At 50.9% G+C, this 16,698-nt stretch overlaps 1 protein-coding gene across 8 annotated transcripts in view; it reads right to left on the bottom strand.

Annotated features, from left to right (window-relative positions):
- AGAP1 (ArfGAP with GTPase domain, ankyrin repeat and PH domain 1) overlaps positions 1 to 8,864 on the bottom strand; it is a 631,299-nt gene extending 622,435 nt beyond the window's left edge. For 7 of the 8 annotated variants that reach the window (XM_064383377.1, XM_064383379.1, XM_064383381.1 and 4 more), the window contains exon 1: positions 8,036 to 8,198. In XM_064383377.1, the coding sequence (XP_064239447.1) occupies positions 8,036 to 8,198 (163 nt within the window). Of the gene's footprint in view, positions 1 to 8,035 lie in introns of all 8 variants that reach the window. The other variant, XM_064383385.1, reaches the window with a different exon arrangement.
- Between the last annotated feature and the right edge of the window lie 7,834 nt (positions 8,865 to 16,698).

The raw sequence follows: 16,698 nt of genomic DNA, 5'->3' as shown, positions 1-16,698 counted from the left end.
AGCACTTCCAACAATACCAATCCTGCTGCAGGGCACCGTCACATGGAGGGCATGCCCCCAAGGTGACATTTAAGAAGCGAGAACTCTTTCCTGAAAAAAGGGTAGGTCTTGTGGATATGTGTTGCAGGCATTCATATTTTGTATTTAATTTTTTAACTTCTTTCAAGTATCCTCAATACTCTTAAGTCCATACTGGCTAAAACTAAAACTTACTGAATTGAAGCTAAATTTACTTTCTAAAGACACCGTTCTGCCTTTAGGACTATTATCTGAGTGAGAATGGGTCCTGAGCTGGGAATCAACATGGCTGTATTTGCTAGAGCCTGTTGAATGTTGACATTCTAAGACCAAACATAAATCATTTGTGAACACGGCCAGTAATTATTTGAAATTCTTCTCCCAGAACCATGAAAAGTGTTTTCCCACCCTTTAAAAAAAAAAAAAAAAAAGGAAATAAAAGCTTCTAACCATGATGCTAATGACAACCAGACGGCATGAGCAGTTTCTAAAGATTAGACAGTTGCTTGTGTAGAAACACTGTACAAATACTCCAACACTGTAGCCCAAAAAAAGACAATCCCCATCAAACAGCGGGAGAAGTGTGAAATTTGCAAATGAGCCCCTGGTTAAACAAAAACACCAATCTGTTCCCAGAGAGCGCAGGGTGGCCACCTGTTCGGGCTGGTGGCAAGTTCTGGTTACCAACAGAAGAAACAACACTGGAGAGAGCGGTGACAGCCCCCTCCCCGGCCCCGGCCCCCACCCTCGAGCCTATATTTAGTCTGTTCTTTATGGAAAATGTCCCAAGCTCGCACACAAACAAGCTATCTGGTTGGTTATTCAAACGATCTCTTCTGCAGGGGGTGGCATTTGTTTTCCTTCCCTCCCCAGGTCCCAGACACAAGCACGATACGCACTGTCTGATGGGTCCAGTCCCTGTATCTTCCAGGGCCTTTCTGGTCCTTTGTGGTGAGAAAGGCCCTGGAAGATAGAGGGACTGGACCCAACAGACAATGCCAGCCCTGCCTCCCGATGGGTGGTCACTGCATCTTGGGAAAGACATAAGCTCACACTATGAAATGGGACCCCAAAATCCCTCTCAGCCCCTGAGAAGCACAGAGCTTCCAGGCCAGGGCTCTCTGCAGCACACACAAAGCACTCGTACCCCTGAACAAAAATAACAGATGCTGCAAAGATTAGAGATTAACATCTGTAGAGTGCATTTTGTTTCTCAGAGAAAGGTACTTAACAAAGGGAAGGAATTATGTAGCTAAGCACCAGATCAGAACCTCAAACCCTGGATTTTAAAAATAGCTAAGCCTCATCCGCTTTGCCAGACTCAATCACTTAAGCTAAGGACTGGAAGGGTCTGGAGGACTGGGAAGGGGGCAGGGAGGGGGACACAGGTTTGCTAGAGTGCAGAGAAGCACGAGACAAAACGAAATCCGTGGTTAAAACAAGCCAGAGTGAGACTCACAAACTATAAACACCTGCAGGGCATACGAAAAAAAGGATGCAAAATAAGGGATTTTCATCTTAACAAAATAAAACGCCTGATTTAGGCAAAAAACAAGAGGTAGTAGCAAGAGGGCTGCAGGTTTTGTTCTGAAGGTTCCTGCAGCTGCCCTCACCGCTTCTCTCCCTTCTGAGTCACTGCCTTCAGGCCCCCGCAACAGCTCTTTTAAGCTCTAGTAACATCTAGCTCCTCTCTTTCACAGAAATGCCCTTTCAGCTTGGAAATATTCGTAACAAAGTGTGTCATCTGCCATATTATACAAGTGAATATTGAAGAATCCCATCTCAATATACATGAGACTACATTAAAAAGCAACAATCTCCAAAAGGCAAGAAGGTAAATCTGCAAAACGACAGAATGAGACTAGAAGGAAATGGACACCAGCTGCCTCCACTCTCCGACCAGATTCTCTTGGCAATGTCCATCCGCCATGCCACCGTGTCACAGAAACGCAGCCTGGTCGGGGGCAGATGCACCTAACAGCAGAGACTGAAGCAGACCCTGAGAATGGCCCTGCACGGCAGGTGCACCTGAACGTGTGTTCGGGATTCTGAGCTGAGGAATCTGGGAGTGGCCAAAGCAGACTCATTCCTTACCTCTGAGGAACATCTAAGCCCCTAGCCTGTCCCGTGGAACGCAGGCCATACAGAGTACTGAGACTCTCTGATTGGGTTAAAAGAAGGTCGCTGGGTGGTGGCTGCCAGAGGGGAGGGTGTTGAGTGAAAATGCTGTCTCAAGTGCACGCTTTCTGAAAGCAGGCAGCAGTGCTTCTCCCGCCCAGCACGCCTCCAGCTACAACTCTGTAGGTAAATTCCCCTGAGAAGCCCTCTGTCTTTTGTTTGCTGGCTCTAGGTCTCTTCTCCAGTCTCTTGAATCTGGTGACATCCCTAATACAATTTAAGGGGGTCTGGCCTGACAGGTCCCCTCACCTGGCATTCAGCTCCTTTTCAGATAGCATCATGGAGACCACATGAACACCAGCATGAAACCATTCGGACCTGGTTTAAACCCCTCCTCCCCCACACTTAGCCTGTGTGACCACAGGTAACTCCCTGAGCCGCTGGCCTTTGGTGTCTTCACCTGCAACCCGCAGTGGGCTGATAGGAAACCCTTTTCACTGGCTACAAGTGCAGCTTGGAAGAAGAAGTAATGGCCCAGAGAAGATGCCACATCAATGCTTACCCAAGGGTGGTCCCTGGACCAGGGCATCGCATCCTCAGGACACTTGTTAGAGAGGCACATCCTTGGCTCCTGCTCCAAACCTACAGAACTAGAAACTCAGAGGGTATCGGAGGGGCCGGCGATCTGTTTCCACCAGCCCTCAATGCAACCTGACACACATGTGTGAGACCCACTGCTCTCAGTGTGACACCGAAGGTACTACATCATGGCAGTGACGCAGGCTGTCACCTGTTTGTCCTCTCAATATTGATTCTATGTCTGAAATTCACTTACACCCAACATAAACACCAACCTGTTGTAGACAGCTGATCTAAAAAAGCTGCCAAGATTTAGCAGGCAAATCTTTTGCTTCTCCTACATACAGTAAAGAAAATTTCACCTCCATCCCAAACACCACATGACACTGAGTTCCCACCAAGCTAACCCACCAAATCCAAAAGGTATATCTAAACCCTAACTCCTGTGCTCTGGGGACGTTTCAAAGTGCCCTCACTTCTGCAGCGTATAAACACTGTTTATCCTACCAAGAAGGAGCTTTCGAAAGGACCCTCTGGCAAGTCAGCCACCCAGCAAACAATCCCTGGGCATCCTTCAAGGGCCAGGCATGATCTCTCAAACCACTGAGGATACGAAAATGAACACGACCTGATTTCTGCCCTCAACCAGCTTCCAGTCCTCCCAGCTGGAGTGGGGTTAAGTAGGCAAGCCAAATGGGGTGGGCAGAGAGCAGGAGGGCCTTAATTCTCATGAGGCAAGGCTGGTCATGGATGACACCAACACAGACCAGGCCTCACAGGGCAGCAGGCACGGAAGGTGGCATCTCGAAGAGCACATGCGCCACAGCTAAGAGGCACGAATAAGCTGGACTGACAAGGAACGCCCGCACTGTGGAGGCCCTGGGTGCCGGTAAGGTACCGGAGCTCACCTGGAAGCAACTAAACGCCAACTGAGCGTTATTTTTAAGGAGGAGCCTGCAAACCTGCCACCCTTTATTCAACTTGAAGGATTATGAACATGGCCAATGGTGACAAAGAAACATGACACTTATCCGTGGCAGGAAATAAAAAATGTTTGTTTCCCTAAACAGGCACACCTGCATCAAGCAGACTGAATACACTTCCACATGAAAACAAACTCTTCTGTAAGTTTTGTCACAGTCAGCAGCTGTACAGAGAACAGAATACTTTCGGTTATTTGGGGCCTTCTCATACCCTCTTGCCTTGGACGGAGGAAGCAAGCTTGGGATGCTTTGCACACACTGCCTGTGGGAAGTATGAATAACAGGGGCTCCACTTCTATCTCCTATGGCGACAGAGGTGAGTCGGACGGGCCCAGCTCACTGCTCCTGCACAAGTGTCTCACACTTTCTGGGCCTCAGCAGGGCATCTGTGTACAGGATCGCCACAGGATGAACTGAGATGATGCACATTAGACACTCTGAGCTCTGCGGGTCACAAATGCTCAACAAAGCAGCTGTATCACGGGACAAAGTGGGGAACCCTGCCCCGTCTTCCCAGGTCCCCCAAACACCGGGGCTCAGACACTCCTAAGAAGTCCTGGAATCTCCCTTTGAAAATGGCCTTAAAAAGTGCAGGGCAGGGTTCTCCTGCCAAGTACCAGGCCAGGCCAGTGGAGAGCTTGAGTTTCCTGTGTTTGGCCACCTGGTGAGGATGGGGGTGGGGGGGGTGTGGAGGGGTGAGTGCTGGCTCAGGGCTGGCTCAACCTCAGAGGAAGGCCAACATTCCCAGCCATGCCTGGGAACCTGGGAATCTCGCTGCCCAGCTGAATGAGCTGGCTGGGTTATCACTTGCATCATGGTCCTGCTGCCGGCAAGCTGAATTATGATGTGCGACTGCTAAGAGAGGCTTTACCCTTGAAAGAACAAGCTTCATTTAACAATAAAGGCAGTTGACTCATCTACCTCAATGCCATCAAACCCAGACAGACCTTTCTAGGGAGAACCAGAGGGGGAAACTAACACATGCTGTTGAAACTGGAGGCGAGGTGGGTCTCTGGCTCATTTCTGGGCATGAGGACTCCAGAGACGATACAGCGGTGCAGCCATGTTTCACAGCACACCGTGCCCCATGGGACACCCCAGAATTCTGATCAGATAAATCTGGAACTGTCAGCAATGCTTCCTTAAACTCTAGCAATTTGGTGGGGGGGTGGGGGGGAATAAACCTCTCAAAGTACAAAATAAGTATTGAAAAAAAGTTCTCTTGACAAGCTAATGTTTTAAAACAAGACTGAGGGCAGAATCAAACATATCCCATGCCTACAAACAGGAGTCCAGATCTGTTATTTGGGAGCCATGGTGGGCTCTTTCAACTTAAATATATTTAGTCCATCGTTAAAGAGATGCTCCAACCTAGACCCAATTCAACCCGCTCTGAAATGAGCATTTGTCAAAACCTCCTTCCCTTCCTTGGACAAGGCCATATCTCACTCCAACAAGCAGAAGTTCCTGAAGACTACAGAAAACAGGGAAATTTTAAGTAGGGTGCAGCCAAATGCAGGAATATTGTGCCAATAAGAGAAACCCTATCTTCAAAAGCTTTTCATAACATTAAAAAGTGCCCACATCATGGTAGTCAAGAAGCTTTGAAAGAAAGTCAGACCCCAATCTTGTGTATGTACATAGGGAGGAAGGAAAAAAAAAAAAAACCCTAGCTGGAAATCTAAAATGAAGCCAGTTTTCTATTTGGTAGGATAAGTGATTTTTTAAGCCGTTTGTTATGATGTGCACATGCTGTCCTGATTGGAAATGGTTAGACTTTAAAACCTCCAAGGTGCACACACAGGCAGGGGCAGCTCCTCGGGGCGAGCCCTCTTCAGTTACTGTGCTGTTACGACGCAGGCTCAGTTGCCAGCACTGGTTCCTGAAATCCACATGCAAACTGGAGACAGAAACTCCATTCAAATGATCTCTTGGTTTAGATCAGACTTTAAACCACCTCAGACAAATGTTCAGGAGGTCATTATCCCTCCCTGAACGTCCACCCACTCCTCCATAAAATGAGGATAACGAAGCTCCCTGCCTTTCCTCACAGGGTTGGCGAAGCCACACGATGAGATTATGGATGCAAGAATATTTCTGTTCAAGTTCTACAGAAATGAAAGGTGGTATCATTGTTGATAACAGAAGAACATGCAAAGAACAGTGGCATGTGTGAGCAGTTCTTAAGCTTCACTAAATTAACTACAGCCCCACACAATCTAGACATCCCTATTTCTAAGAGAAAAATCACAGCATCACCCCAGTCCCAAGAAGACTCACCCACTGATTTTAAGCCTTATTAAAAATGACAAGGATTTTGGCCAAGAAGGGGCCTAGAATCTCAAATCGTAAAGGTAGGCATCAAGCTGTCAAGAAAAAAACCACATCATCTAGGAACCAAGCACTTTTTTTTTTTTTTTTTTTTTTTTTTTTTTTAGGAAGAAAGAAAAATGCAACCACATCCTCTTGCTAGAAAGTCAAACTGCTTTGCTGGAAGTGCTTCAGGCCCCAGAGCTCGGCTTCTAGAATGGGAAATTAAAATGAGGTGTTGTGAACCCCACTCTGCCAGAGGTCTCCACACAGCAAGAGAGGCTCTCAGCCAGGTGCCTTCAATACCTGGGGCCCCCTTTCACAGTGTTTCATCAGACTTCTGTGGATGCAGCCAAAGAGGCAGGAAGGGCCACCTGAAACGAGCACAGTGCAGCCTTCACAGCTACCATTAACAGACGCAGAGCTGGAGCTCTGGAGGAACCTTCCTGCAACAACACCCGATCAGCAGCAAATGGGTGCAGGTCCCACTGCCTCCCGCCACAAGTCATGCAGAGGCAGACAGAGCCAGTCTCTTGAGGAATCTAGGAACATCTTAAGTCACCAACAAAGCAGCCAGGTGTCCTCATGGGAGACACGCACACACACAAAGGGCCAGGACCCCATAAGCCTAGAGCTCCATCTGGATCCTCCCCTGGAATTAGCAAGTCCCTCATGGGGATAGTCTGCCAGTCAGCCAGCCTGGCTGGGACATGGTTCAAGTCTACAGGACTGCCAAATGCCAAGGGCTCAGTAACACAACATCCACCTTCTCCACCTAACTGGCCAAGTTTCAAACCAAAGCACTTTGGGGTTAGTAGTTTAGACTGCACAGTGCCAAGGCAAAGTCTCTCTGTGGGCTGATACCCTCTCCTGCACAGAGGGAGGAAGCTGGGCAACGCCAGCACCAGGCTTTCAGGCACATTCCTGGTGGCCTCGGGCCATTATCAATATTCCTCAATAGAGGTCTTACCGGCCAATCTGTATCATGGACAAGTCACTCTGCAGGCCTTTTACCATCACTGGCCCATAGCGCTGAGAGGGGAGAAAGTGCTGCTTAACTGTGGCCAGGATATGATTCCACACTGCCCACGCACATGCCACCTGGTGCCCCAGGTGAGTCTTGGCAGGACCAAAGGGACAAGGCAAGGAAATATTTCAGCAGCCTGGAAGCAGAGAAATGAGAGCCACCAAAAATGCAGAGGGCACAGCCCAGGAAGGCAGACTGCTGTTGTAGCTGTCCTGGAAGGCCATGGCCTGACATGCGAGGTGGGAGAAGAGGGGTGTTCTACCCAAATATCCTGCCCCCCTTACAAGCAACAGAACCCACCGCTTCAGTGGCCTCCGAGTGCAGACATATGAAAGCGAGACCCTTCCGCTGGAGAACGCCCTCCCCTCCCGGTAGGACTTCTGGTTGGTACAAAGCACACTTCGGGGGTCAGCGTCTGCACAGGGGCAAAGGGACCTGCGCCTGGACACGATGCTCCCGAGGCTGGGGCTGGCTCTGGGCATCCACTAAGTTCACTGCATCCCTGAATTGAGCAAAGACACTCGGGAGGGCAGTCCTGCACCGCCCAAACACACCGGCCTGGGCCTGGCCCCCAGCGGCAGCACTTCTCAGAACACGTCTTCAACGTCCAGCAAGACGCCTAGGCCGGGCCTGGTAACCTGTCACGGGTCGGGCGGCGCCAACTTCTCCAGCTAGCTGCCCCTAGGCGTCGGCTGGGCCGGGACGCTCGGGTGGCCCAGGACGCCGCGGCACCGAGCCACTTTCTCGTAGGAGAGACTCTATTGTCCATTATCAAATTAACACTGGCGATTCATCTTCCCGCGGAGCTCTTGGCGCGCGGTGCGCAGGCGACCATCGCCCGGCCTTGCAAACGAGAAAAGCGGCGCCGCAGTGCTCCCTCGGAGGGGCAGCCGCGCGCCCCGGCCGGCGCGAGTGGACACCCGCACGCACACAGCGCACACCCCCGCCGCGCCGCGGGCGCCCGCGCCTTCCCGAGGCCCCGAGGCGGCCCGGCCCTCACCTTCGATGGCGATGACGTGCTCCCGGATCTGGTTCTGCAGCACCGGCTCCTCCACGCGCTCCAGCAGCTCGTAGATGGAGTAGATGTTGGGGTGGACCGACTCGAAGCGCTGGATCTCGGCCCGGATGGCAGCCGAGTTGGCCAGCTGCTGCTGGTAGTTCATGGTGCAGGCGCCGCGCCCGGAGCCGCGCGCCCCCCGCCGCCGCCGCCGCCGCCGCCGCCGCCGCCCCGCGCCCCGGGGCCCGCGGGTCGCCGAGAGCCGGGCGCCGCAGCCCCCGGGGAGCCGGGCCCGCCGGCGGCGGGCGGAGGAGGCGCAAGAAGAAAGGCGCGGGCGGAGCAGGCGCGGGGCCGGCCCGCGGGCTCAGTTCATGGCTGGGACGCGCGGCCGGCGAGCGAGCGGGCCCCGGCGTCCCGGGTCAGCGGGCCGCCCAGGGGGAGCGCGCCCCCATGGAGCGCGCCGCGGCAGGCGCGGCCGGCCCCGGAGGAGGCTTGCTCGGGCGCCTTCCTGCGCCGCAGCCGCCTTCCAGCCTTAGGCGCTGCTGCTCCGCGGAGCAGCCATTAAAGCCCAGGCAGCCGCCGAGCTCCGAGCGCCGGGGCCGAGGGCCGACCCCCGGGCAGTGTGGCCGCCCCGCTCCGGGCGCCTGGCGGCGGCGTGGGTCCGCGCGCTGCGTACTGCGCCGCCCGGCACGCCGGGGGCCCCCGCGCGAGCCCGCCGTGCACCGCCCGCGGAGCCGGGATCGAGCCGCAGGCGCCGTGCAAGCCGCGGAGCCCGCTCCGAGCGCCGCCTGCCGCCTGCCCGGCCGGCCCCCTCCCTGGCACGCAGGGCTCCGGCCCACGTCAGCCCCGCCTCCGCCTCCGCCTGCGCCCGCGCCCGCGCTCCGCCCGCCCGCGCTCGCCGCCCTCCGGCAGCCGCCGCTGCGTCCTCCTCGGCGCTTCCCAGCGCGCCGGATCCCGGGGAATTGCGCCAGGCCCCGCCCTGCGCTTGCCTCTGGGCTTCCTGGGACTTGTAGTCCGCGCCCCCGGCGGGCCGGGGCAGAGGGGTGCGCCGGGCGTTCTCACGGGGACGGGGTGCGGGACCCCTCCCGCCGGCTGGGCCCCGCGCCGCCCCGCTCCTGCCCGGGTTCTCGCGGCGGCCCCCGCGCCCCGGCACGGGGGAGGCTGCCCGGGAGTCCGCCCGCCTGCGTTTTTGTTTGTTTCCCAGCGGCTGGCTCCAGGAGCCTCTGCGACTCGCCGGCGTCCCACGGCCTCGCTTGGTTTGCGGGCCTCCCCCTCCTGCGTTTGGTAACTTTCTGCCTCCTTTTCTCAAAGTAGCACACGTGCTTCCTCTTTATACATGCGATTTCTTTCCCAAGGCGACGCGCCTCCTGAGCCCATGCGGCGTGGGGGCCACACTCCACGAGTGGACTGAAGTTTAGACAGGGGCGCGAGATGCGACAGAATAGCATGAAGGCTTTCGAGGCATCCTTCTCCCTCAGAATTTTTAAAACTTGAGCCGTGGATCTCAAGCTGCTGCCTCCTGCGCGCCGCTGCCTGCCCGGCAACCTCCACGGGGGTCCCTATCCCCTGGCCCGCCCGTCCCACCACAGTCCCCGGTTGAGCTCAGCCATGGGGACCTCGCGGAGCTGGGTCCGCACTGCAGCGGCGCGCAGAAGGCTCGTCCCGCAGCCTGGAGGCAAATGGGACGCTTCAGATTCGCGGAAGCCCGGGCTGCTAGGCGGTCCCACAGGTCCTGGACTGAGGACAGTGGCTGAGTCCCTGCCCCCGGCCATCGGAGTGGTCTTTTTGAAACACAACCGGCCGGCCGGCATCCCCAGTTTAAAGCCTGCTGTGCCTTCACCGACCCACATAGCAGGTTGCTATGGCCTAAGCACCTCGGTATCCAGCAGTGTTGGCTTACTGGCTGGGTCCCACCACTTCCCAGGGATGTGCTGGTATTTTTACCATTCCAGGCCTGCGCTCCTCTCCTCCTTGACACAGTCAGAGGCCATCACTCCATGCCTCGGGCTTTCCTCGCATAAGTAACTCTAATAACCAAGAGGCTACCTGACCTATCAGCAGCAACTGATCACTCGTGCTCCAGGAAACCCCTTCTCCCGGTGCTCACCAGGGCTTCCTGCTATGTTTCTGGCTTCCCCATCCCTTTTGTGGTTTCTTCTACTCCCCTAACCTCTAAATATGGAGAGCCCCAGGGCTTATGGTTAGGCCTCTTTTCATTGCTATTTGCTGTTATCGCCTGTCTTACGACTTTGAATATTATACACAGGTTAATAAACCTTATGTGTATCTCCAGCCCTGACTTCATTCCAGAATAACAAATTCGCATCCACCTGCATCCTCAACATCTCTGGATGCCCAGCTGGAAAATGCAGTCCAGTCGCCAGCTGAACCCTGCCATCCCCTCCCGTTACATCTCCTAAAAATCTTCTCCATCCCAGTCATGGGCAACTCCAGGCCACCATTTGCTTAGGCTAAAAATTTGGTGCTGTTCTTTTTTGCCTCTCATTCTCTCATATCCCAAATGGTACTAGCTCCACCTTCAAAAGATCCAGAATCCCACGACTGCTCACCACTCAGCTGAAGTCAGGATCTAGCTGGGTCATTGCTAGATCTAACAATTGCAATAGCTCCCTGCTTCCTACCTGTTCCCTTACAGCGTGTTCTCAATTCGGCAGACCTGGTGAAATTTATAAAACCTATGCCAAGGTGTGTCATGCCATTGATCAAAAACCTCCAATAACTGCCATCTCATCTGGCCTCCCTTACAGGCATGAGCTCTTATCAAGAGCTGCTCAGGGGCTGAACTATTATTCCCCTACTTGTAAGCTAACGAGTTAGCCTGCCACAATTCATGGATGCTGGCAGAAGACATGAGACTCCCAGATCAGAAGCAAAGGACTTTGTTATTCATAATAATGGCATTGGCCAGAATATCAGCATTTTCATGGACCAGTTCACCAAGCCCCAATTCCCATGGGCAACATGAAGCCCAGGCGAAGCCTGTACTTGGAGTCAGCTGCCCTATAGGAGTTTTATAAGTTTTATAAGTTTTTAACCCTGAGCTTAGAGAGCCCAGATCTTTCATATGGGCAATAAGTGTATCTGCCCCTCACTCCAGAGGGAGACACTTTTTTTAAATCATGGACAGTAAGCATGTCTACTACCCTTGACTGTGGCAGAAAACATTATCTCTGTCTTCCAAGGCTATTTGCTCTGCAAGCATCCTTGAGAAGATAGTTCACAGCAAAGGCAGCTGATGTCTCTGCCTCTGCCCATGTACCTGTGTTACCCAGCAAGGGCTGCCATAAAAACCTTCCACAGGCTGGGCATGATGTCTCATGCCTGTAATGTAACACTTTGGGAGGGTTGCTTGAGCCCAGGAGTTCAAGACCAGCCTGGGCAACATGGTGAAACCCCATCTCTACAAAAAATACAACAATTAGCCAGGCATGGTGGTGTAAGCCTCTAGTCCCAGCTACTCAGGAGTCTGAGGTGGGAGGATGGCTTGAGCCCAGGAGGTCAAGGTTGCAGTAAGCTGTGATCATACCACTGCAATCTAGCCAGGAGGACTGAGCGAGACCGTCTCAAAACAAAACAAAGAAAAACAAAAAAACCCCAACAAAACAAAACAACAACAACAACAAAACAAACTGCATGGCTTTAACAGAAATACATTTTCTCACAATGCTGGAGGCTGAAGGAGCCAAGCTCAAGCTGTTGCAGGGTTGATTTCTCCTTGTCCTGTGGATGCTGCCTCCTCACTGCGTCCTCAGGTGGTCTTTCCCCGTGTCTATGTCCCGATCTCCCCTTCTTAGAAGGACTCCATTACATTGGATTAGACCCCTTCCTAATGACATCATTTTAGCTTAGTCACCTCTTTCAAGGTCCAGTCTCTGAATATAGTCATATTCTGGGGTACTGGGGGTTAGGACTTTAACATATGAATTTCGGAGACATATTCCAGCCCATAACTGTCTCTCTCACCACAGCATGTCCGCTTCCAGCCCGCTACATCTCCTAAAAATCTTCTCCATCCCAGTCATGGACAACTCCAGGCCACCATTTGCTTAGGCTAAAAATTTGGTGCTGTTCTTTTTTGCTTCTCATTCTCTCCTCTTCAGCCACACTGGCCTCCTTGCTGCCCGCTAAATACACCCATCACACCCCCGACTCTTGTCACCTGTTTCTCTGTCAGGAATGCTCTTCCCTGTCTCCTTCACCAGGACGATTGCTTCCTTATGTATTTGCTCCAAAGCCACCTTCTCAATGCGACTTTCCCTGACATCTTCTCTAAAATGTCAGCCCTGTTCCCCAACACTTCATGTCCCCCTTCTTTGCTGAGGTAGAAAGAACGATGGTCCCGTAAGATGCCCACATCCTAATCCCTGAAACCAGTAGATATATTAGTCTAAGTGGCGAAGGACTTTACAGATGTGATTAAATTAAGGACCTTGAGACGGATACATTATCCCAGATTACCTGAGTGGGCCCAGTCTAATCACAGGAGGCCTTATACGAGGAAGGCAGAAGGGTCGGAAAGAGAGGAGATGTGATGACAGGTATAAGGGAGAGAGAGAGGAGAGGAAGACAAGGGAGAGAGAGAGATTAGAAGATGCCACTGGTCTGGCTTTGAAGATGGAGGAGGGGGCCACCAGCCAGGGAATGCAGGTGGCCTCTACAACCTGGAAAATATAAGAAACTATATGGAAGTATAAAAAAATAAATTTTTGTCATTTAAGTCACTAAACCTGTGCTAATTCGTTATAGCAGCAATGGGAAATGAACGTACTTGCTTTATGTTTTTCTTAGCACTGACTGCTGTCTAACTCACCAGATACTTTACTTATTTACTGAGGGAAGTAGAAAAGTTCCTCTTTAAAGTCTCCTTTCTTGTTAAAGAGTAAATCATAAGTGCGCTAATAACTCTTTGTGAAGCCCTATCCTATGTAGCTGTGAGACATGCCGTGCTTACACGCACGTAGTGCATTCTATGTCCTTGTACTTTAACCAAGATATCTGTGCTGGACGTGCTCACAGTCATGTCCCAGCTCTCCATTGCTTTTATCTGTTTAGAAAACTTTTAAGTTGTTAGCCAATCAGATTTTAGTTTAGATTGTGGGGTCTGGCTCCAGCCAAAGGAGATCAGACACAGGAGTAAGGACAACCCCAAATGCGTAAAGAATACGTATGTCTAACTGACACAAGAAGAGAAAACCAAACACCGCATGTTCTCGCTCATAAGTGGATGTTGAACAATGAGAACACACGAACACAGGGAGGGGAACATCACACACTGGGGCCTAGGGGGTGGGAGCTAGGGGAGGAATAGCAGTGGGTGGGGGGACTGAGGAGGGATAGCATTAGGAGAAATACCTAAAGTAGATGACGGGGTGATGGATGCAGCAAACCACCACCATGGCACGTGTATACCTATGTAACGAATCTGCTCAATCTGCACCCCAGAACTTAAAGTATAATAAATACATTTTTTTAAAAAGAATAAGTATGCCTGCTTTCCTTTGTCATTGCATTCTCATGGCAAGATGGCTAGCAAGGGTACCCTTCCTGCAGTCCAGGAAGTAAAAATTGCATTGCTGAGAGATCCTTGTGTCTCAGTGCTGATTGTTCTTTGCGGCACTGAGGATCTGTTTCCAACATTTATTTATTTTGGTACGGTTTGTGACCCCCGCTAGCACATAAGCTCCACGAGGGCCAGGGTTATTTTTTGTCTGTTTTGCTCCCCATTCTATTCCCAGTGCCTATAACAGCAGCTGACACATAGTAGCTACCCAATAAATGTTTGCTAAACAAATGACTTCCCCATTAAATTGTAATTGTCATGAAGACAAAGACTATATTTCTCTTGCACAGGGCTTGGAGCACTGTAATGCAACAAACATTCAATAAATTAATTAATCAACGATATCTCTCCTACTGTAAGATGTTCTCTCATCATGCCAGGCACTTAGTAGGTACCTAATAAAGATCTGCTGAACTAAAATGGAAGTTTTTCTAGCAACATAGGACCCAGTGATATTTACCAGGAATGTACTGCAGATTTATCTTCTGTGAATACAACCAGGAATTCTAGCCTTTGTGTGTGACTGTGTGTGTGTGTGTCTGTGTGTGTGTGTGTGTGATAGTCCTTCCAGGCACTTTTAAGTTCTGAGTGAAAACTCCACTGTGAGAGCAAGCCGAGTCTTAAAGGAATGAATGTCTTCTGTCCCAGAAATATCAAAGATGGTTTGAATGATCAGCCCATTCATTCATTCATTCATTCAGTCACTTATTTATTCATTCAACAAATCTTTATTGATCGTCTACTGTATCCTAGGCAGGGTGCTATGTTCTAAGAATACAGAAGTGAAAGATGAAGCTTGCCTTTAGTGAGTTTGCGTTCCAGGGGACTATCTCTTGAAGAAACATTGCTTCTAGTGTTCAATTTCTGAATCCAATCTGAGACTGTAAACAAAGAATAATTGAGAGGCCAGGAGCGGTGCCTCACACATGTAATCCCAGCACTTTGGGAGGCCGGCGGGGAGGGGTGTGGATCGCCTGAGGTCAAGAGTTCAAGACCAGCCTGGCCAACATGGTGAAACCCTGTCTCTAGTAAAAATGCAAAAATTAGCTGGGCATGGTGGTGCACGCCTGTAGCCCCCGCTACTCGGGAAGCTGAGGAGCTGAGGCAGGAGAATCACTTGAACCCAGGAGGTGGAGGTTACAGTGAGCCAAGATCACACCGCTGCACTCCATCCTGGGTGACAGAGTGAGACTCTGAAAAGAAAAAAAAAGCCAGAATATCTGTGGATAAAGGCAGCCATGATGATTCATACACATGAACACAGAGCTCACACACATGAACATTCAGTGGCTGAGCAAGAGCTGGATGAATAATTCCGGTAACGCCTAAATAAAAGTGTGAATTAACAATTCTGCTAGTGACCAACCATAGATAGTCCTGTACTCCTGATGCACAGCAGTGTGAGTTGTGAGCTTCATAGGAACAACTTTACAGCAATTGCTTTATGTATTTATTTATTTATTTATTTATTTGACAGGGCTTCACTCTGTTGCCTGGGCTGGAGTGCAGTGGCATGAACACAGCTCACTGCAGTCTCAACTTCCTGAGTTTAATCAACCCTCCTGCCTCAGCCCCCTGAGTAACTGAGACTACAGGCACATGCCACCACGCCACCATACAGTATTTTTCATATTTTTTGTAGAGATGGGATTTTGCCATGTTGCCCAAGCTGGTCTTGAATTCCTGGGCTCAAACAATCTGCCCATCTCAGCCTCCAGAAGCGCTGGGACTACAGGCGTGAGGTACCGCACCTGGACGCAGCTGTCTCTTTAAACATCAAAATGCTCCTCATCCCTCCATGGCTACAGATCCTACACACAGCTACGCAGCTCTTCCACCTCAACTAGCTCTAAGAAGTGTTTTAGGAAATGTACGAAGCATTATGTGTCTCTAGACTTTTGTGTGTCTTATCCATTTGCCTGAACTTGAACCAATTTCATTGGTATCCTTCCCACACTTGGATAAAGAGCTTCACGAGATTTTTATATGACGTGTGTGGAGTGTAATATGACAGAGCTTGATTCATATAGCATGGGGTCACCAGCAGGTCTTGGTGAAGGCAGCAGTGGGAGCTTTGGTTAATCAGTGTCTCATAAAGGCTTTGGGCTCCTGGTGAGTGCAGGAGGAGTCTATGGGGGTGGAGAGGAGGGCAGGAGCAAGGAGAAATAATCCAGAAGTGCCACAGATCAAATTTCCTTTCCTTGTTTTTTTGTGAAACAACTCTGCAGTGAAGACCAGATAGACTGTATTTGCAGATAATGGTTTGGGCATTTGACTATGTATTGGTCTCACCAGCCATCTGTATCAGCTAGCTTTGCTCACAAAAATGCTGCATAACAAACACTCACAAAATCTCAGCAGCATACAACTTTAAGAATTCACTTTGCTCATCCTTTTAGGGCCAGCTGTGAGTCAGCCAATCTAGGGCAGGCTCTGCTGGGCTGTTCAGCTCTACCCGATGGAGCTCTCATTCTCCTCCTGGTACCACCAGGCTAGACCTGGTATCTTAGTGATGGCAGAAGTGCAAGAAAATAAGCCCCAGTGTGCAAGTGTTCAAGTGCATTCCAAGCGGCTGCATACTTTAAGACCACTGATAACCCCTTAGACAAGGCAAGTCACAAGACTGAGCCCTGAGTCAGGAAGGGACACACACCCCACCACAGCAGAGGGCCTTGCAAAGTTATGTGGCAAAGGTGTAGGTGTATAATCCCATTTCTGGGAGGTAGTGCAGAGCCAGCTACTAGTTCAGTCTGTTACACCATCTTTGGCCATGTAAGTCATTAGGCTGAAATTGAGTGCCTCATTCAGTTCTTCGGTTCACTGAAGACAGCCATGGTGTCTCACAGGGTGGCGGAGAACATCAATGAGATACACATGCTATGCTTTGTCAACTGGAGCTGGTATTCCAGCAGTAGAGCCAAGGAGCTCTTTAAGTGTCTGTTTTGTTATGTGTAAAAGATAAATTATTATACCTAAAACATTCTATTATTACTGCTCAAAGAGTTCTAGTCAACTTTCCTAATTCACATAGCAAAGAAATGACGACTGAGCTAGGATTTGAATGTAGATCAGTTTTACTCCGTTT

Source organism: Aotus nancymaae, unplaced genomic scaffold, assembly GCF_030222135.1.
Source record: "Aotus nancymaae isolate 86718 unplaced genomic scaffold, 86718_ANA_hifiasm-v0.15.2.pri h1tg000031l, whole genome shotgun sequence".
Classification (NCBI taxonomy): Eukaryota; Metazoa; Chordata; class Mammalia; order Primates; family Aotidae; genus Aotus; species Aotus nancymaae.
The sequence above is the reverse complement of the archived record's forward strand: the minus strand, read 5'-3'. Positions and strand labels throughout refer to the sequence as shown.